At 34.0% G+C, this 22,834-nt stretch overlaps 4 protein-coding genes across 5 annotated transcripts in view; 1 reads left to right on the top strand and 3 right to left on the bottom strand.

Moving 5' to 3' along the window:
- Nucleotides 1-3,146: 3,146 nt before the first annotated feature.
- On the bottom strand, nucleotides 3,147-12,427 carry LOC135204029 (uncharacterized). The gene is made up of 5 exons (XM_064233969.1): nucleotides 11,125-12,427; nucleotides 8,763-8,937; nucleotides 6,762-7,825; nucleotides 4,922-5,069; nucleotides 3,147-3,808 (listed from the first exon to the last, which is right to left on the bottom strand). The coding sequence occupies exons 2-5, from the start codon at nucleotides 8,842-8,844 to the stop codon at nucleotides 3,315-3,317; spliced, it is 1,788 nt and encodes a 595-aa protein (XP_064090039.1). The 5' UTR covers nucleotides 8,845-8,937; nucleotides 11,125-12,427; the 3' UTR covers nucleotides 3,147-3,314.
- The window catches only part of LOC135204030 (uncharacterized), a 32,364-nt gene continuing 16,454 nt past the window's right edge, over nucleotides 6,925-22,834 (top strand). Inside the window, exon 1 of one of the 2 annotated variants that reach the window (XM_064233971.1) lies at nucleotides 6,925-7,061. The gene's annotated coding sequence lies outside the window, so the exon portion shown is untranslated. The remainder of the gene's footprint in view (nucleotides 7,062-22,834) is intronic. The other variant, XM_064233972.1, reaches the window with a different exon arrangement.
- LOC135203912 (uncharacterized) lies at nucleotides 14,639-15,220 on the bottom strand. Its single transcript, XM_064233844.1, has one exon. It carries the CDS (start codon nucleotides 15,218-15,220, stop codon nucleotides 14,639-14,641), a length of 582 nt encoding a protein of 193 aa, XP_064089914.1.
- LOC135203830 (ribosomal biogenesis factor-like) overlaps nucleotides 18,421-22,834 on the bottom strand; it is a 7,279-nt gene continuing 2,865 nt past the window's right edge. The window contains exons 2-3 of the mRNA XM_064233799.1: nucleotides 19,241-19,377; nucleotides 18,421-18,630 (exon numbers count right to left, since the gene is read on the bottom strand). Of these exons, the coding sequence (XP_064089869.1) occupies nucleotides 18,481-18,630; nucleotides 19,241-19,369 (279 nt within the window). The 5' untranslated portion in view covers nucleotides 19,370-19,377 and the 3' untranslated portion in view covers nucleotides 18,421-18,480. The remainder of the gene's footprint in view (nucleotides 18,631-19,240; nucleotides 19,378-22,834) is intronic.

Here is a 22,834-nt window from a genome sequence, read left to right as displayed (position 1 = left end):
CATCCTGCTTGTTTCCCATACTACTTATACTTATACATTCCCAAGCTGATACTATAAATTTCATTACATATTGTGCAAATAAAACAGTATTTTTCACTCTTTCTTTCTTCATTACAGAAGTAAAGAGAGTAATTTGTAATTTTCATTGCTCTACAGTTTTATTGGGATTAGGCTAAGACGGAATTCTTTGACAAGAGAGAGAGAGAGAGAGAGACTGTTTTCTACTTGATTATATTAAATGTTCTTTATTATTAGTTGTGTATTCAGCTACATGCTATCATCTGCGATTTTCACTTAACTCTTTAAACATATGTATTGTAAGAGGGAATTAAATATAATATATATATATAATATTTATATTATATATATTATTATATATATATATAATATACCGTAGAATAAATATATATATATATATATAATTATATTATAGTATTAATATTAATACATAGATGAGGAATATATATTATATATATATATTATATATATATATTATATATATAATCTATATATATACGAGATATATATATATATATATATATATATATATTATATATATATAGATATATAATAAATATATTAATATATAATATGTATGTATAATTGAATCACGAAAGTTTGGAACGTGGTAAATCCATAAATAAAGGTATATGCCACGAAGGAAATATAAACAACGGAGTTTCTGCAAGATCTTTCGACTCAACGTCCTTTACTCAGCAGATAAACTGACTTACATGAGGAATTGACAGTACAGGAAAGGTCGTATAACTGACAGATAGGGATTATAAAGAGATTAGTACCTAGAATCCGGCTCACCTGGAGAATGAGTAACCTTTCCAAACAAGCATAAACATGGGTACAATTAAAAAAAAAAAAGGTTAAGTCAATTTGCTCAGACACAAGGAGAAGACAATTAAAGGATTAAATAGGGCGACAGCTATTTAGAACTTTGGTAAACAAAAACTTATTCACAATACATATTAAACATACATATACAACAAAGATATCTCTAAGGCAACAAATTTGTATTTAAGTCTGTAATTATATCTTTGAGGTCATTCTTAAACATGTTACAAATACAAGGGCCTAAATGAAACAGGCCACAACTAATATTAAAATTACATTAGGAAGTAAGTTGTATTATGGTAGATTCTAAAAGATTTCGTGATAAGTCTTGTTTTGACCTTGCAATGACTGAACTACCAATCCAATTTATTCAGCGGTTGTTTTCACTTAAATGAATGAATATTGCATTAGATGTTTGCCCAGTTTTTACAGAATATTTATGCTGGGTTAATCTTACTTCTAAGTCCTTGCTCGACTGTCCAAGATAAAAAGAGGGGCAGTCCATACATGGAATTTTATATATTAATGTTGTTGCTTTCCCTGAGGCCATTTTTTTTATTAACATTCCTTTTAGTGTGTTATTATAGGAAAAAACAAGATTGACCTTAAATCACTGTTAAAAGCCTTTAAGGTCAACCTTGTTTTTTCCTATAATAACACACTAAATGGAATATTAATAAAAAATGGCCCCAGGGAAAGCAACAACATAATATATAAAATTCCATGTTTGGACTGCCCCTCTTTTTATCTCGGTCAGTCGAGCAAGGACTTAGAAGTAAGATTAAACCAGCATAAATATTCAGTAAAAACTGGGCAAACATCGAATGCAATATTCATTCATTTAAGTGAAAACAACCACTGAATAAATTGGATTGGTAGTTCAGTAATTGCATGGTCAAAAGATGTCTTATCACGAAATCTTTTAGAATTTGCCATAATACAACTTACTTCCCATTGTAATTTTAATATTAGTCGTGGCCTGTTTCATTTAGACCCTTGTATTTGTAACATGTTTAAGAATGACCTCAAAGATATAATTACAGACTTAAATACAAATTAGTAGTCTTAAAGATATTTTCGTTGTATATGTATGTTTAATATGTATTGTGAATAAGTTTTTGTTTACCAAAGTTGTAAATAGCTGTCGCCCTATATAATCCTTTAATTGTCTTCTTGTGTCTGAGCAGATTGACTTAACCTATTTTTTTTCTTTTTAATTGTACCCATGTTTATGCTTGTTTGGAAAGGTTACTCATTCTCCGGGTGTGCCGGATTCTAGGTACTAATCTCTTTATAATCCCTATCTGTCAGTTATACGACCTTTTCCTGTACTGTCAATTCCTCATGTAAGGCAGTTTATCTGCCGAGTAAAGGACATTGAGTCGAAAGATCTTGCAGAAACTCCGTTGTTTATTTTTCCTTCGTGGCCTATATATATATATATATATATATAGATATATATATATATATATATATATATATATATATATATATATATATATATATATATATATAAAATATATATATATATATATATATGTGTGTGTGTGTGTGTGTGTGTGTGTGTGTAGAGGGAAAAGCATGAAGGAAAGTTGAAACACTGGAGTCTGCGAGACTTTTCCCTTTTTTATATATTCATAACGTTCCAATTTTTCGTGATTCAGTTTTTACATATAGTATGTATATATATATATATATATATATATATATATATATATATATACATATATATATATATATATATATATATATATATATATATATATATATATATATATATATGGGGATACAATCCATAATTAAGTAAAATCCATCTTGTAGTTTACAAAATATATTCTTGTGAAGGATTAAAAGCTTTCGACCATCAACTGTGGTCTTGTTCACTAAAGAATGACCTCAAAGATATATATATACCATATATATATATATATATATATATATATATATAATATATATATATATATAATATATATATATTTTAAACTACAAGAGGATTTTACTTAATTGTGGATTGTATCCCCCCATTTACTTAGAGGTACGACATAGTACCTGGCTTCTGCATATATATATATATATATATATATATATATATATATATATATATATATATATATATAATATATATATATATATATTATATATATAGTGTGTATTCATATACAATAGCTTGTGCCCATTCAGTAACTGAACTGTCTGGCGAATACATATATATAGTGTGTATTCATATACATGTACTCATATTAAGCAATAACTTGTGCCCTTTCAGTAACTAAACTGCCTGGAGGCCTAGGAGGTCAAAATAAATACACAAAAGTCACTGCTGAATCTAAGTTGCTGCTTTAATCTGGACGTATTTATCTATAATAATGCATTTAAATCATATGTAACTATAAAGTGTATCATTAAAGACTGGTAGAAAAATCTTCACGAGACGGACTGCCTTATTTGACGGGGAATTGGACGGAGTATCACCGGGCACTGTTATGTTCGATAAGTTCTCGGTCTAGAAGACGTTCCCAGGTCTGTACTTTTGAACTGTCCAGTCCAACCGAAGGCGAAGATGATTCGACAGGACGTTCTTTTATTGCATTTTCAAGAGTTTCTATGAGACTCTTGTCCTCTTGCCACCTAATTCCATGTATAGTAACTGATGACAGACTGTCATGCAAGGCTGTTTCTAAAGTATCCGTCCTCTCCAACCGCCAGTTTGGGATATCCACTCGGGCAATGTTGATACTTGGAGACTTTTCTTCTTTCATCGTTAAGTACTTGTACTTGATGCTTTCCTGTTCTTCTTCCCTCTCCTCGTCTTTTCTGTTCACTTGCTTTATCACATCTGGTGATTCGAAAGTGATTCCGCTTTCCTCGTTTACCACCTCGACCACCAGGCTTGTCCAAAATACATCCTCGTAGCTGAAGTATGGTAACAGCTGCGCGCCCTCGAGAAGCCAACCAGTAACATCTGGGGAAAAGTTACCATGTATGAAAAGCTTGATAGAACAGAGCTGAGAATCCTGAGGTGGATTATGGGAATATCGCTGCTTGAGAGATTGGAAAATGACGAAAGAAGAAGGCCAGGCTTAGTGAAGATTACAGGGGTAATAAGAGAGTCACCATTGAGGTGGTATGGGAATGTGTTAAGAATGGATGACGAGAAGTGAGTGAAGAGGACTTGGAAGGGACCTGTTAGAGGAAGAAGATCAAGAGGGAGACAGAGAATTAGATTCCGAGCTAGGCGAGATAAAATGAAGGAAGATATGGAGAGAAGAGGTTTGGTGGAGGATGATGCCTTTGATAGGAGGTAGTGGAGAAGGCGTATCAGGCAACCGACCCCTTCATGTAGGGATAACGGTGGGAAAGAAGAAAATGATAAAGCATCTATATTGGCATGCTGATCGCATTTGTTGCTTTATTTTCTGTAAATTCTTCAAACCTCTCTAGAAGACAGACAACCGTATGACTAAGCCACAATTTTACCTTGCTCATGCAGATACTGTTATAATCAATGAGGGTAAGGCAGAACACTCAGGTAAGCAAAGAAAATTGATGATTTCGTTGGAAAGAATCGCATTCTGTAAAGCCATCGAGCTTATACTGCGCCTTCTCAACTTGGCGTTAAGTCTAAAGTCTAGTCCTTTCAGCACCAAGGGTACAACCGTACATGAATGTTCCCCCTGATGCCATTCAGCCCTTTTAGTATATAGTACCGAGGACTACCGAAGCGCCAGGATAGTAAATGAACTTCGGTCAGCTGCTTTATAATATACCCACTGAAATGAAGAAACTTGTGCGCCAAGTTGAGAAGGCGCAATACAATTTTAACGGCATACAATCCCACTCCTTTCAAAGGAGTTTGCCTCATAGAAAAAGAAGTTGAACTTTCTGTGCTGTTATTTTCACTTATTCGTTTTCTTATGTATTGTACATTCTTCCTAATTAACAACTGTCAACTCTTTTTATCAATTTTATATAGGTTTATTATTTACACCAATAATTGTTATAATACACCTGTGTTCAATCTCAAGCTACACACACGCGCGCGCACACACACACACACACACACAGATAAACTTACCGTTTGTCATGATATAAGCAGGCCCCATAGCAAAAGGTGGAAATTGTACGAGGGGCATGTGTCGCGGTGTCACAACATTGGAGAAGAGACGTAGCGCTTCCTTCAAAGAATAAGGTTTTCCCGTGAATGGTGCGCAGTTACTGCATACCTGTGAGAAAAATTGTATCATTCAATAATGACACAACAAAAATTGAAAACCACATTTCTAATTTTTAAAAAATTCACTGTTCGAAAAACAGTTAAGAGCTCTAGGAAGTCTTTTTAAATACATTCCATCAGAATTTTGGCTTTTCTTTCTCTATTATCTATTCGCTCTACCTCGGAATTGATATATTTTCATATATGTACCGAAGGGGAAATTTTATATGCTATAATAATTTCATCCCCCCATGGGATCGAACCACCATCCAGTGGACGGGAAACGAATTCAGAACGGACACCTGTCGTCACTGCCTGCCCTTGGTTGGTTATATATATAGATTAACCAGCTGGAGAGCAACAGTTATGAATGTTCGGATACTGTAAAGTAAAAGTTATGATTAAATAAGGATTCTCTGCTGCTGTCAACTCTGAAAATATGAAGGGGTTTGGCCGAGGATATCATGTCTTGCTATCGCGGTAGGTTCTTCAACTCTTTAGCGACAATTTCTCGAAGAAATAGTCTTTAATCACATTTAAAAAAAAATTCGAAGCAAAATTATTCTTGCATATATGCGCCCGAAAGGAAGATAGCCAACCAATCATCTGATGCAATAATTCATACTACACTTTGTAACTTCTTCTCAATGCTAATTAGGAGTGTTTCTCTTTTGTTAATTTTGAAAATTAATTCAGTATTTACTAAGGACCATGAATCGTAATGCCCACAGCTTACAAATGAAAATACCATACACGTGCTGGCTCATAAGCCATTTGCGCGGCCACGCACACACACACACACACACACATAACGTAATATAAAGTGTTATAGGCATCAATGAATTTTCCCTCATACTAACAATACACTTAACTGTCGCTGACCGTCTTTATCATTAGAGAATTGTTTTTTATTTGTCTGTGAAGAGATAGGTCTAAGGCGGTACTGATTTTTTGTCATGTCAGAGGTGGCTAGTTGTAATTTATTGCAATGTGTTCTAAAATGCAAAAAATAAAGCGAAACAACATTAAAAATAAATTATCAAAATGATGAGTTGAATTTACATCCAAACATAGATTTCTAAAATTTGCTGCAAATAAATATTCACTGAAACATAATGGTTTTCCAATGATACATAGTTTATTATTATTCAGGCTAGTTATCGTGCAGAAACAAAATTTGAACCAAAAGGATATGTACTATTCTTTCTGAGAACTCCTTTTCTTTGACTGGTATATGACAAGCGGTTTCCTTTCAGGGCAGTGACTTTGGTGTCATTATAAAGCTTATTACAATTACTTTGTGGTAATAAGTTCAAATGATAAAAAACAATAAAAGGTCGAAACGATGAATTTAATGTATCCAAAAAGTCACATTTATATCCTCTTCTGTAAAATATGTATAACCATGATAATCTGTCTTTCAGATGATCTATAATTTATTTTTTACTTCAGCCACTTCTCAGTAAAACACATTAACATTTATTTCATACGGTATTTGTAGTAAATACAAATGTATAGCAACTATTGCATTGAAAAGGAGGTAACACGTGTGAAAAATCGAGTGATAAGTGATACCTGGATGTTACGAAAGGCATTCCACTCTTTGGAATTAATGAAGTTGACAAAATGGCCTTAAATTCTAACTCTAAGTAACATGACAAAAATCTTCCATCGCAAGAATTAAACCTCAACTTACACTTACCTTTCCCAAAATTGTAAAGTTTCTCTCAGTTTCCAGAACCTTCAGAAATTCTGGAACGTTCACGTACACATCATCATCAATTTTAGCTACGTAGGCGGCGGAGGGACAGTTTTTCTTTGACCAGTGAAGAATATGGCCAGTTTTTAAGGTCAGATTTGTGTAAGATTCCTCAACTGCAATCAAAATTAAGTCTCCGTAAATTTCATTCTCTCTTTCCAGTACCTTCAAGTCATTTCCATTCTTTGGCTTTGATATGACGAAAGCGTAACTGACACTTCCATGAAGGACTAAACGACGCAGGTAAGTCTGGCGTATAGCAACCCGAGTATCTGTTTGATTCGATCTTGAATTGATGAAAATGAAAACTTGTGTGTTTCTACGACACAAGCCCCGGTTTTCAATTAAATATCCAGGTTTGAATAGGTCTGTAAATAAATTATGTTTATCGTAGTTTTCATATTTGTAATGGTCAAAGGGCTCGTTGTAGTCATCATTATCTTCATTGCCATCCGAGTCATAATAACTGTCACCATCATAGTCAGAATCTCCAGGTACGCTTACTTCATATGACTCGTGTTTTTGTTCGCCTTTCAAACTTCTTACTGAAGCTGCAAACTTGTTTCGCAATAAGTAATTCTTGCCAATTCCCTTTTTCTTCATTTGTGTGACGGGTTTTGTAATTTCCTTCATAGTAAAAGCATCTGCCTTCACTTCACTATTAGGAACATCCATTGTGAAAAGGCTAGTTGCATGCACATGAGCACTATGACGTAATTGTTTTCGCTTAGAAACTTCCTGATAATCTTCCGCTATCTCGTCGAAGACGTCATTGTGTTTATCAACTTTCTGATAATCCAGCTGTTCTTCTTCAGCCTCTTCAACAGAATCAGGATTACCTCGAAATGCTGCGAGTTTCCTTGTCAATGGAGATGGGTGGATTCTTTTCTTCGTGTAGAAAGCAGAAGAGTCTGATGGAGGGGATTTCGGAAATAGAGGAAATTGTCCGGTTCCTCTCCGACTGTTGATCTGATTCATTTTCCCATCCGTGTCGTGGCTATAATTATCTGAAAGGCAGAAATGCTTTATCTTAACGTTCATAAATATTACATATTACGTACGTATGGTATGGATAAATATTCACTTCCAGGTATTTTATATAATGTTTTTGTCCCTTCCCCATTTTTACCCAATCATTCAAGATATTCGCCGTGTCAGAAAGCAAAAATCATTGGAAAGTGGTCTAGACTGATCTCTATAGCTCGATGTTTATCTTTTAAGATAAATTTCCAACGAGAAGATAAGATAGTTGCTTTTATCGGATAAAATAAAAGAGAGAGAGAGAGAGAGAGAGAGAGAGAGAGAGAGAGAGAGAGAGAGAGAGAGAGAGAGAGAGAGAAGACACGGGGTGTAATATATCCTAGCAGAACCTTGATAATAGTGAAAAACAAAGAGATTGTTCATTATCACCATTTTATAGATATGGAGTAACTTGACAAATTATCAACAATCCATCAAAAAGCATCTGCATATGAACAGTTCTATGCTGCGTGCAACATCACTGCATATTCATTATAGGTTAACTACGATTCAGAAATTCGTTTAGCTTTATTTGGTTTACGAATAGACTTACAATTTTCTTTGAACAAGTAACACAGAAACAATAAAAGGAGAGAATATCTAATTACTATCATATAGTGTTCCGTTAGTGTTCGGCCTTTCCTGAAAAAAGTAACGCCTCTGTGCATCAAACACTTGGGGGCGTGGCCTAAAGGGTACTAGGCAAAATCTGGCAAGCAAGTCACAAGACCTTATTGTTTACAATGTACTTGAACATTCAAGATATCAACAGAAATATTTAGCGTAGGCTAGGCTGTAAACCTAACAGTTCATTCAATTTATGAGCTAGTTCTGCAAAATTACTAATTTATAGGTGTTAGCTTAGCAAAAACAATCTTAGAAATTGAGTTGAGTACAAATATGAATGGATAACAGAAAACATACCAAAGATGAGAATGAAGAATAACATTGCATAGACCGGCATCGCGATGAGTATAAACAATTTTACTCCTCGATCGAGAGTCATCCCTACTGTTCTTGTTCGTCTTGTGTTTCATTTATAGCCGATTGTGGTAATGGTAATGGCTCCTCCTTCTTCTCTCCTGGGTTTCGTGCTTGCCTGCACGAAAGAAAACTTTAGAAAATAAGCCCAGTACATGACTATCAGAAGTAGCTTTTAATGTCCAAAAGCAAAAACCTTAAATGTTTCAGTACCACACACACACACACATATATATACATATACACACACACAGAATGATATATATATATATATATATATATATATAAATATCTATATATATATTATATATATATATATATATATATATTAGACGAATTGAATCCCACACAAAGTATACCCGAACTATTTCTCTAATCTACCTTTTAAAGTTGAACTTAATGACACTTTGCTGATTAAGCTAATTTAATAGCTGTGAGCGTACTTCATAATTTACGTTTTGGTATACTATTTAACAATAAATATATATATATATATATATATATATATATTATATATATATATATATATATATATATATATATATATATATATTTCCATATATATACGTATATGTATATATATATATATATATATATATATATATATTATATATATATATATATATATATATATATAAAGTTACTGCCACGAAGGAAAAGTGGAGTAATTGAAATGCAAAGGAGGCCACAGAACGGTCAACGGATTAACATCGAAACATATAACTATTGGTATACTCCTTTTTATTTTGTCTTTGAAATCCTTCTGGAAAATAATCCTGGGCTTAAATTATGGTTATTCACCCGTGTCAACTGAATCATAACATATTCCAACAAGTTCCTGGAAATAGTCACATTGCTTCATAATATTACAATTCTTGGCACCCAATTTATTCTCTGTGATTTTCCACTTAGATGCAAAAATAGAGTATTGTTGGTGTGACCTGTTCTTATTGGATATTTGTGTTGTTTTAATATAGTGTTTAATTCTTTACTGGTATGACCTAAGTAAAATAAATCACAATCCATAAAAGGAACTTTGTATACAATATTGCTAACTTTTAGGGGCTATTTTTTATAAGCATGTTTTTTTTATATTGTTATATATGAAGGATATATCTGTATCAAAACCATTTTTAAAAAGGTTTTACAGGTTCAAATCCAGTAAAATGTGGCAAACAATGGGTGTTTGAGGACACTTCTTTTTTTCTTTCCGATTTTTCATAGGTCTTAATAGCTTTATTGTAACAAATCTCCATGATATGGGATGAATAGCATAGGTCTCTTCCTAGTTTTCTGATGTTTTTTGAATTCTTGAGCTAAAAACTCAGAACTAACTATTCGCAAGGTTCGAAGAAAAATTGATGAAAAAACTGACATTTTGATATTTACATAGTGACATAAATAATAGAGACTATATATCAAATTATTTGTTCTTTTTTTCATACAAATACTAAATTTAAAATTAAAAGGTTCCTTTTAATATAAACGTCCAAAAATGGCAAAGAATCATCTCTCTCTCTAACTCGAGTGTAAATTTAATCATTAACAGGGACTTGATCATTTAGTTGAGCCAATGTGTTATTTACATCCAAATCTTAAGGTATGATAGTTAAAATATCTGTAACGTTATATAACGGTACCATGTTACAGGAAAATGGGAAATCCTGGGGATGTAAAGACGTTCAAAAATTCCATATATAAATATTGGGATATGAGGAATGACCTCGATTCATATTAGAGGAAGTATTTGCACATATACATCAACGAGTAAAAAATACACGCAGTATACACATGAAGTATATTAAGACACACACACACACATACACACAAAAAGTTAAGGAATTGTTGTTATGTCCATCAGGCTTTTACTACGCACCGCTGTCGTTGATAAAACTTTTCTACAACTCACAAATGTTTTATTGGACACTTTTTCCACTGTTCCTTATGTTCATACCATCTCAGAATACATAAAAGTAGGTAGCTTTTTAATCACGTAAATGGTTGAATTTTCAGAAAACTGTGCTGTTTTACACATCAATACTATGAACATAAAATTTCATTGATATTTTCAGATGTCTTTGTAACATCTTTATGTATTAAGATTTTACAAATTCTGGGAATGTTCACATTCGAGACATGCTGAACATTTAGTTTTACAGGAAAACCTCCGCTGAACAGCATTTTCCGTAGCGTGAATGAAACAACTTGATATCTTTACAGAAAATGGCTCTATCACAACACTAGTATCGTTAAACATTTTCCGAAGACTTAAATGTTCACTTCAGCGAAGAGGAATAACGTTTACCAAGCTAATGATTTTCTATCGTGAGGGAAGCTTAACAAATAAGCCTGAGAAGCTTGCGTTTAGTAGTCTTTTTTTCTCGGCACCAAATTGATATGTGACAAAGCAAAACCCAGTCGAAATGAGGGAATGTCCCTCTTCATCCACGTAGGGTCGAGAATTTTAAACCTACTTTTCCTCTTGCTCGAGATACAGCCGGGTCTTTGCATTTCAGTTGAATTTTCCTCGTTCTGTAACGGGACTCGAGCAGATTTAATTCACCATACAGGTTTTCTCGTTATTCTCATTTCACAATGTATCCCGGAGATAGAGCCAAAGGTCTAACATAATCTTTCTATATACAAAACCCACTGTCAGCTTTAAACGATTGGATCATTTTCAAGGTGACCTCTTTTTAAACAACAGTATTGATAAGCAACACAAGTCAGTTTAATTCACGAAAAAGTTTTAAAACATTCAACGGACATCCTGCTTTCGTTTGTAGTAACCGATAATCGTTAAGGACTGATGGCTATCGATAGATTTTGCGTTAATGACAGTAATAACCGGAAGGGTGTTCTCTTAATAAGATAATCATGAACGTGGAAATTGGCACTTTCGTTATTGTTACCGTAACTTTATTTTTGGGCCAGTTTTATTAACTATCGCTAGACGCAACAAATAAGAGAGAGAGAGAGAGAGAGAGAGAGAGAGAGAGAGAGAGAGAGAGAGAGAGAGAGAGAGAAATTTCTCTTTGTATGCAGGTTCTCATAATTCCTTAATGGACGTATCAACTGATTCTCGTTTACTCCGATTCCATTTGACTAAAGAAAAAAAAAATCTTGAATCGGGCAATTGTTCTCAATATACAATTAACGCAAAGCAAGAAATGTTAAAATACTGGAATAGAAATTTGGAGATGAAAATACACCGTATCATAACTAACATTTTGTAATGGGACTGGAAGGTTATAAAGGCCAGAAAGCCTAAAGAAAATTCTCAAGACCGGCGTTATAACCATCGTGGGCGGGGTACCCACTGATTACATTGATATGCACGTTGAACTAAAATATGCTTTGAATTATTGTAAGTTTTGACTAATATACGCTTTGAATTAATCCCATAAATGGAAACAAAAGATGAAGAACCCAGAATACTGAAAGTGAAGATACAAACAAATATACATAACAAAGGCATTCGTATTGTTTCAGGAAAGAACTTACTTCTGCAGGAAAGAACTTACTTCTGAACAAGACACTTAATATTCTTGCTGTCTATTTAGCCATGGCCCATGAGATTTTTCATGACTAGACTGAATAAAACCTGAATGCCAAAATATTGATCTAATTGATAGGTCGGGCTAAAAAAAAAAAAAAAAAAAAAAAAAAAAAACGAATTGAAGATTAGGATAAAAAAACGACTGAGCAATAAGTATGCACCACCCGTTTCTGAGACATGATTTCTCACTTACCCCGTTTTTCTTTAGGGATAATTTTCTTTGGTGTAATTTCCAAGCCGACTACTATTTGTAATATATAGCATTAAATGTATATCATGGTGAGGAAAAAATCAATACGTCCAGATGATAGTCTGACAATTGAAAATGTAAAAAAAAAAGAAAAAAATACAAAATACAAAAATTGTCGGCACCATGAGAAATTACGATGCATTGCCTTTTTAAATGATATAGCTATTTATGGTGGTTATGACAAAAAACCATAGACAGCTTTTATATTGTTGACCGAATTTTTTCTTTGTGACTTTTTTTTAGATTGTAAAATTTGTCCATTCCAAAAAAATAATTTTGATGTAATTTAACAGCTGATTAACAGTATCTAATCATGATATATCAAGAAAACGAAAGGAACAAGATTAAAAATGCTTAAATGAATTTTTTACGCAACAACAGAAACCTTGTTGGTTGGTAGTATACATTACTATTGGTATCGTGGGTACTACACGCACATAAACGTACCAAAAACAAATTAAAATTAAAAAAAAAATATCAATAAACTGCCTTTCAAATAATATAGTTCATTGCTATTTACACCATTAATTAAATATAAAATAAATATAAAAATATTGGCTATAGGTCACAAAATGCTATTTAGCGAGAAGGATGATGAATCCGGCCGTCCACACCCTTTCGGTTTTAGGTAAGATTTTACTTAATACCGTCACTAATTTTATTGAATACAAATTCATATACCTATGAGGTAATATCTCTCAAATAAAACTCACCTTAATGTATGAAGATTTGACTTCCATGTAGCATTCATGGTCAGACTACCATTCATATCTGTTTTAACCTTAAAAAACGGCCAAAGCTCATGTGGTCTTCACTTCATGATTATTAAGCCTCAGCTGAGAGGTGGACGGAAAAGCACCATGCGTCAGACCTGGCTCAAAAATCAGCCTTGACAATTAATGGTAGCATCAGACCATTCTTATAATCCCAACACAAATTCAGTACACAATTGTTGTTTAGTCTTATCACAAAATTGTGACATAGGCATTAAAGTAAGTATAGATAATAATGGATAAATATTTATTCCAATTATTATTGGAGTCCATGAAAACTGACTTTCAAGGAATAAATAACATTACACAAAATAGTTGGAATGAAAAGTTATCTCACTATTCCTAGTAAGATACTCCTCCAAGATTTGAAATCCTGTGTCTAAGTGTTGGGTTTTTTGTTAAACATTATGCTTAGCCTAGGAAAGTTCTCTTTTTTCTTCTTCTTCTTCTTTTTCTTTGTACAGCATTCCATCCACTGATGACATATAAGGATTATCAACCTTTATGAACATTGTCATATACTACAGGTACTGTAAGATTTGTCCATGTTTAATGAGAGAAAGCTATTATTCCTCCAACACTGAGAGGACTAAAGAACATTCAGACTTGTTTTTCATTCTGAACACATAATAGCCTATGGCCCATTACCTTCATCTCATAGAAAGTACACAAATATTTTTTCCTCTCTCTTTCTGGGAAATACATTTATTGATGAAAAGGAATGTCTTTTATAAACTGATAATGTCAAAGACAGTATTGATCATTATATTCAGGGCCGGATTTGGGCATGTGGAGGCCCCTGGGCAATCTGTGTGTGGAGGCCCACCCTGCTTGAGGCGGGTGGCGAGTGAAGCAAGCCTCACCGGGAAATCATCATTGCCGGTCCTGCCAGTGATGAATTTTGGTCATCTTAATCACGTGTGCAAAATGACCTCTCCTGACTCTGTACATACACTCGAGTATAAAAAGATTATGAAAAGCAATTTCAAATAAATAGCATATGTTTTATTACCATAAATCTAAATATGTTAGTTTGCCTTCACTCATCAAGACTCTTCACACCTGACTGTACAAACTGATCATTTTTCGAAGGTGATTAGGAAGCATGACCCATAATCAGTGCTGCCAATCTTAAAATCAAAACCAAAGTTTCTTTGTAGAATAGATAAACTATAGCGGTATTTACAGACCAGACACTTTACGAGACTTGGCCCTTGCAAATTTGGTGATCAATATGTCAGTCAATGTCTCTGAGGATGTCATACTCAATGCTCATCAAAGCCAGGTGACTGAGTCGATCATGATGCATTGTAGTACGAAGTCTGTTTTTGATATACTTCATTTTGCTGAATGAACGTTCTCCAGAGCAATTTGTGACCATAAGCACCGAGTACATCCGTAGCATTATCGCAACATTAGGAAAAGTATCTGCAACTTTCTTGTCTAGCAGCAATTTGTAAAGGAAATGTTCCTTCCCAAAGCTATCAGTCTTAACATAATCATCCAGAAACTGAGTGAAAAAAGCTGCAAACTGTACAAGTTCAACACCAAGTGATTGATCCAGATCATCTTTATATTCACAAACTAATTTTACTGCAGCTGCTTCTATTTCAGTACAGCTCAGTGATTCCAGTCCAGATAAGAAACCGAAAAGGGAATAGGTGTTCTCGTAGGCCTTCAAATGTTGATTAAGGGAACTAAAAAATTGATCAATTACTGGAAGAAAATTATCAACACGAAACTTTTCAGAGTGAGAAAGAGTTACTTCCTCAGATCGTCCATAATCCAACGGATTCACCTTGAATAAATGAGGATTCATCCATCACACCACTTATTCACAACCCCAACCAGACAGTAGATTGAATAGTTGCGTGAAAAAAAAAGGATAAAAAGAACAAAAGAGAGTATAATACACCCTTAAATTTCACTTACCTCTGATGCCACTAACAAGGATGTTAAGCAGTGTGTGGCGCGTTGACGCTGTCACCAGTATGGTACGCGTTAAAGCCTCTCTCTCTCTTCGTTACGAGTATCGTACGCGTCAAAGTCCGTCTCTCTCTCTCTCTCTCCTTTTATGGGACTTTTATACATTCGGTATAGATAGACTCAGGCGGTCTTGGTTTGATCTGTATTTGGGAGGGGGCAATGCCGCCCCCTCCCAAGTGCCGCCCTGGGCGACCGCCACTGATTACGCAGACAATGGTACAAATACATACATTCAATAAATAAACTCACAGAAACCAAAAAATATATAGAAATATTTGAAGTCAGACTTACCTACAAACCGTCCCTTCCGATTTTGTCAACCAACAATGCATTCATAAATAGATAGGAGGTAATTTAAGGGGTAACTGTAAACATAGCCTAAATTTCTAATAATATCACGTTTTTTTTTACTTTGGTTTTACTGTAGTTTTCCGTGATGAAAAAATATAAATTATAAATATCCACAATTTTGTTTTTAATCCTGACTAAAAAACTTTTATTCCTTACATATTTACTGAAATTAAAAATTATTTAAGCCTGGGTCCTTTTTTTTAGGCCCCCCTAAAATGTGGAGGCCCCTGGGCAGGTGCCCTCTTTGGCCCCCCCCCTAAATCCAGCCCTGATTATATTTGTTACAATATGCCATATAAATAGAGTAGTATGTAGCTTTTCTGGTACATTTACAAATACACACCTTGAGTATACTAATCTTCACATATTTGTTGAGAGAGAGAGAATTTATGTAACGACTTCATGAACAAATGATTCTGAATTACTGTAACCAACAATGCCGATTTGAACCAGGCATTTGGTCAACACTTTACAAGCAATGGATTTTTATCGAGAGCAGTCTTAGCTCACTGAATATGAAGATAAGACTGCTTTTACTTATAATTTTGATAATTTAAGAGGTATTTGATATGTTCAAGGTTTCCCACTTACCTGAAAACTTTCATGCCCAAATGCTCGGATATTTCAAGACCTGCATCATTTGAGGAAAAAAAAAAAAAAAAAAAAAAAAAAAAAAAACTGAGCAGGGTGTGAAATCATACAGCTGAAATTAAACAACCAAGTTCGATGCAGATAGTACTATGTTCTCTACAACTACAGTGGGAATAAAACACCAGAATTTGATAAGGATACATTACAAGTGAATGCAGGAAAAATGGGTAATTTTGGGAAGACTGTACCTACAGTCATTGTATTGATATACTTACGCTGCACTTGCATGAATTTGGTAACAGCATGCTTTAAATGAAATTATAGTGTTCCTGATACCTTTTCCTATGTTTTCTTGCCATAACATTTATGGACCCTATATTAAAGGGTAGTTTAACAAGGGCTTTAGTAAAAAGTTCTAATTTAAGCAGTTAGGCTAGGGAAACACCAAGATGCAGGTGTCACAGATGGCACAGCACAGAGCAGGGTAGAAATATGCATATGGTTAAATGACAGTTCACACAAGGATGCATCACAAAATACAAGCCTGATTTACCTGCTGACTGAGGTACAGTTTTCTGTATAACTTGCACTCAGTAGTTCCAATGGCCTCATACAAGGAAATTTGTTAAAACCATAAAAAAAAACTACCAGAAAAATTAGAATTTACATTTTTTCCTGCATTTTAGTTAAAGCGACAACACTATCTTTATTGAGAAGGTTAAGCTAGTCCTTTAACCTATTATGCATACTTTCACTGAGAAGGATATTTACAAGTGAACAGTTTTGAAAACTTGAAGACAGTGAGTCATTATATGCTGTATTATACAGTTCCAATTAAAAATTGTTTATGAAGAACCTATTATTTGTCAATATTGTTGCTGAATAAACTTCTTCATTGGCATTAGCATTGTTATGAATAGATCCCTGACACTGAACTTTGGTAGAAGTAGGCCTTATTTTGTTTGCTTTTTGTGATTTTCATTATATGTTTCATCATCAAAAAACAATCTCTTCAAATTTCTTTTGAGTGGGATCCACTTGACGTTTGCCTAGTTCTAAACGGTCAGTGCACCCTAAGATAACTTTAATTTGACAACAGAAGACAGCTCTTGTACACTGCATTTATCTTCACTATTAACAAATTAAAAAAAAAAGTGAATCCCTCTTTTCAAATATTATAAGGCAAAATCTTCCTCTTTCATTAGCTGGCCAGGCTTTGCATATATGTATGTACAGCAAAATTAGGTGATGACTGTTGGAGTGAGAAAGTCTGAGTCTTACCCAAACATCTTTGATGTCTGATACCTTATCAAATAAGGCTCGAGTTTACCTACTCTCTGAGCAGAGATCAAGCTAATAGGAAGGCTGTCTTCAAATTCACATTCCAAAGAGATGGATTCACAATCATCATTAGACTTGAGGACTAATATGTAATAAGTCCTACGCTGGGTGTTTTCGCAGAGCTTTCCCAATCACATGCCCTTTACAAACTACAGGAGAATGAGAGAGCAATTTGGAAGGTGACAAGATTCTCCAGTACCATAGGCAGAGTAATACCCTTTGGTAAAAGAGGTAACATTTTTTGGCTTTCCTCTACTGCTGCCAAACATCTACACTGCAAAAGAGACCAGCCAGCATACTCCTAACAACAATGCAGAACACCAAAAATAGTTACTATCAACACAGACATAAGGCAGCGAAAGCAGCTTACATTCTTCACACCTTTTGTTGTTCACTTTACTTGTTCAAAAAGAAAAACCATGCTAACTAAGCCACATAAACACCATACATACAGTTAAGAAGATAAAATAGATTCAACTTGATAGTTGGTTAGAGTACCATAAGTCATCTTAACTTGGCCTCAACCAATGAAAATGTATACGGTACATATAACTGATGACATGTGAGTATCAGGTTCCCCCAACTCACCAGCCTATAACCAGTTAACTGCCCAGTTACCAACTAGGAAGTTATGTGATTCAAGCTTGCACTGAGATTTACTCCTACATAAAAGGATACAATGTATGTTTTCACAAGCACAATGATGTTTTACCTTCATTTGCAAATTGGTAGGGAAATGAAAAGCAAGTGTGAAAAAAATAAAATATAATTATTTAGATTTATGCTATGTTGAAAATGCTTAATATAATTTCAATCAGATTCCATACGTTGTGCTTGATTAGAAACTACTGAACTTCCAACCTCTTTCTGAGTGTCTCCTTTCTTCACCTGGAGGGCCTCACGGAAGTCATTTACTTTTTTATCCAGTGCCTTGATAGCCTCTCGGTTCCCAATTTTAAGCTAGAAAAAAAAAAAAGATAAAAAATTCCAAAAAATTAAAACTACACAACCATACAGTCCTCAGCAGTCTAATAAGTCTATAGTTTTAAAGTATTTAAATCTATAAACTTTCTCCACTCATCAACACTCTACCATATATCATGAGAATATTGAATGACTATGACAAAAAAGAGGTTTGGAACTTTTAGATTTGTACACTATGAGGTAATTGATATCATAGAAAGACCCATCAACAATAACTTTACTGAAGAGATTTGAGGATCCTTAATATTTTTTAGGTAATGCCTGAAGTGACTTGTTTAAAATCCTTATAACAGAAAAAGAAAGAGAAACCGAGTCTATTTATGTAGTATTATGTGTAAATGTACGTACTTTGGTACAAATACAATAAAGCCTTATCCTATGTAACTGATGAAGAGATAAAGGGAGGAAATTAAAGCAAAAGTAATCTCAATGTTCAGTACAATATAGTGGTTTTGAAAACAATCTTTTTACTATTCCCTACATTAGTTTCCAATATATACCTCACAATTCTTAATTTCTAGGTCTCACACCATAAAGTAGTGTTAAAAAAAAAAAATTAAAATTCTGATGATACATAACAACTTACCTTTTTCAAATTTGTCTTGACTGGCTTGGCCTTATTTTTTGCTTTGTGGGCAGCTCCACCTCCAGCTTTCTTGTAAATTGGATTCCCTGACTTCAGAGGATTTCCTTTATTTACCTTGTTTTTACCCATGATGTGTCCTGTAATGAATACAGTACAGTACATTGCTCAGTTATTCATCATTGAGATTCCATAATTTCCAAGTTTAAAAAAATTAAAAATCTACTACTTTAAATGATAGGTTATTTACCACAAAACTTGAATACTTTAGACTTTCATAGTCAAATCTAAGCTCCATAAAATTTCCATAGATTTTTTTTGGGGGGGCCAACCTCAAAGTTTCCCTGGCCTGGGGTGCTTCATGTTACTTTTTTATATTTTTTTTAAGCCCAGCTCTTAAGGGTTAATATGGTAGAGATCTTTCCTCATGTAAAGATGGAGACATCTTCATGCAACAGAACATGAAAAATGGTATATCACATGGTTTTTAAGATATTCTTGTTTGGGTTCTTGGATTTCTTCTTTATCATTAGGGTATGGGATTGATTATTCACATAACACATATTTTTCATATTTTCAATGTGGCATTCTTTTTTAACCTGTCTGAAGTATAATAATTTTATAGAACTTCTACTTTTTCAGTGGCGATGTCTTGGTTAGGGGTTAGTCGTGTCTAATTCACATTTATCCATAAATTTTTCAAGGTGATAATCAATAACCAGGTTACTGAGGTCATTGTTGACTAAAGTTTGATAAACCCCATCTAATCCTAGCAGGGTAGCTTTCAAAGTCAAGCAATGAGCCTGGGTACTTCACAAATGGGGCTGACACTGAACACAGAGCTCATGGAAATAGCATTGGTACCAAAGTAAAACTTTACAGCAAAAGAAACAAACGTCAAAAACTTTTGAAGCACACATTGAAATTTAGGAAAATTATATTTTCATGACCAAAATATGATATTTATTATTTGGTAAAAGTAAAGTTTTACCAAAAATTTTATTAATAAACAATATCTCTGTGCAGAGATCTTTTTAAGTGTTATTTATTATCTAATTTAGGTACATGTATTCATTCTACATTTATGCATAGCCTGGTAACTATAGGATAAACAACCGTCTTGAGTCCATCTTACTCAAGCAGATCACCCTTTTTCACTTGATATTTAATTGGTGAAACACAAATACAATTACTACATCTTTAAGCATACCATTCAAAAGATTGAAGTTACGTCAACATAATGGGATATATGAAAGCGCCATACAAACTAAAATAAGCATGTGAGGTCTTCGTAAAATATGTTTTTAAGGCATTTTTTAAATCCAATATGGCGTCTACTTGCATCTGGTCCCTTTCATCTCCGGCATCAAACCACGTCCTACCCAGCCTTCCCAGCGCTCATTTGAACAATATTAGCGTATATATATCATTTATTGATATTACTCAAAATTGCAGATGTGATCAGCACAATAAAACAACATTTTTTTGCCTATAATTAGTGAAAGTCTGAGACGTCTTATTTCCGGCAGTCATGGTTTGAACTGAAATGCAATTGTTGGTTTTAACCTTACTGCCATCACAACTGAAACTTCACAGTGCTTATTTCATTGTAATTATACACATTTTGTTTTTAATTCACTCTTACTTGCACTTGAAATACGTTGAGAGTTTGTTGACAGCAAAGCCATAGCGGAAACAATTTTTGTCTTAAGTGTACAGGGTGTCCAAAAAGGCCCAGTATACTACCATTACAAGTATTTACTGCTCAGAAACCAATAAATACTTGTAATGGTATTGGGACTTTATGGACACCCTGTACGTACATCTGGCTGCCAAAAGCACTGACGAGCAGATGACAGATTAGTGAATTGTTTATGAGAAAAATTTTGTATTTTTTTTTATAGCAATTTTCATAGATTCAAGTCTATTTTACTATTTTGACTTTTTTATTTTTTATAATTGTACCTATGCCTGAAATAAAAGAACGTTCTAATTCCGAAAAATAATTACCTAAATTTGAGTCAGAATCGAGTTACTTTTTCAATAACGAATATTTTCAAATTAATCATCACAAATATGTAAAATATTGATGTTTTACTATTTATTTAAAAAATTATCTAGTGCACGCTTCATCGTCTTCTTCTACCAAAACAGTTGTTTACTTAAAAACGTCGTGGTTAGGGACCGTGTTCCGATTGTTGTGATGAAAGTGCCCAGCGTCTGTGGGTACAAGTGGTGTGCGGATTTATCACAGGAAATGGGAAGTTTGTCGACACAAGCGACTCCGTAAACATCGAGATGGCGTCAATCTTCTAAAATATTGAAGCGTAAGTAAAAATTTCGAAAAGCGTTTTGGTGAGATTTGCACTGCTTTGGACACCCTTTTCACTACCCTCTGTTTAATGCTTTAAATTTGGCATTAATTTCTAACTTTGGAGAAAATACTTACTTCGAAAGGAGAGTAGAGGTCTTTAGCTCCGTTTCTCACCAACAACAACTCGTGACTGATGACCATCTCCGGTGTCAGGATGCGTTAAAAGTACTTTTTCGAAGGGTGGCCAGCCGTGATAGGGTAAAACACCACGGCAGGCCAAACAGGCCACCTACAATCAACGCTTGCCACCCTCCGAAAAAGTACATTATAACGCGTCCTGACACCGGAGATGGGCATCAGTCGCGACTTGGAGAAACGGAGCTAAAGACCTCTAATCTCCTTTCGAAGTAAGTATTTTCTCCAAAGTTAGAAATTAAGGCCAAATTTTAAGATTTAAACAGAGGGTACTGAAAACGGTCTCAAACGTAGTGCAAATCTCACCAAAACGCGTTCAACATTTTTACTTACAACTCGAGGTATTTAGAAGATTGACGCCATCTTGATGTTTACGGAGTCGCTTGTGTCAATAAACTAACCATTTCCTGTGATAAATCCGCACACCACTTGTGCCCACAGACGCTGGGGCACTTTTATCACAACAAACGGAAAACTTTTCCTCACCGAGTAAACAACTGTTTTGTAGAAGACGACGAAGCGTGCACTTCGATAATTTTTTAAATAAATAGTAAAACATCAATATTTTACATATTTATGATGATTAATTTGAAAATAATCGTTATTGAAAAAGTAACTCTATTCTGACTCAAATTTAAGTAATTATTTTTTGGAATTCGAACGTTCTTTCAAGTCCTGTATTATGACGTCACGACATCTTGACTTTCGTACCTATTGTAAATAATTGCTTTACTCAACTTTCTTGCAGAACAGTTTACCAGTTATTCATGCAGATTATCAGCTCTTCATGTAATTGGTATAATCGTAATGCGCATATATATCTTCATTATTTACTTTTTGAATATATGAAGATGTTTTACTGCCGGATTATCGCCGTAGTGTGACGCAATCGTTTTCGGTCAATGCGCCTCTGTTTTCACACCATAAGAAATTATGGGGCCGAATTTGCAATGACCAGAAAGTCGTTAAAAGAGGAAAGTTAGCATTGAGGGGCATATGTTTTGATCGAGAAAAATACAAATTTATTCAATAGCTTTTTTGTAAAAAATACTTGATTACAAAAAACTTGATTGACAACTAAGCAGCAT

Source organism: Macrobrachium nipponense, chromosome 44, assembly GCF_015104395.2.
Source record: "Macrobrachium nipponense isolate FS-2020 chromosome 44, ASM1510439v2, whole genome shotgun sequence".
In the NCBI taxonomy this organism is placed as follows: Eukaryota; Metazoa; Arthropoda; class Malacostraca; order Decapoda; family Palaemonidae; genus Macrobrachium; species Macrobrachium nipponense.
The sequence above is the reverse complement of the archived record's forward strand: the minus strand, read 5'-3'. Positions and strand labels throughout refer to the sequence as shown.

Bases quoted from the DNA above. Each gene is read 5' to 3' on its own strand.
- LOC135204029 (XM_064233969.1), bottom strand. From the start codon at position 8,844: ATGACTCTCGATCGAGGAGTAAAATTGTTTATACTCATCGCGATGCCG. The intron at 7,826-8,762 runs GTATGTTTTCTG...TCTGCCTTTCAG, and splicing joins ATTCTTCATTCTCATCTTTG to ATAATTATAGCCACGACACG. The intron at 5,070-6,761 runs GTAAGTGTAAGT...TTTTTCTCACAG, and splicing joins ACTTTACAATTTTGGGAAAG to GTATGCAGTAACTGCGCACC.
- LOC135203912 (XM_064233844.1), bottom strand. From the start codon at position 15,220: ATGAATCCTCATTTATTCAAGGTGAATCCGTTGGATTATGGACGATCT.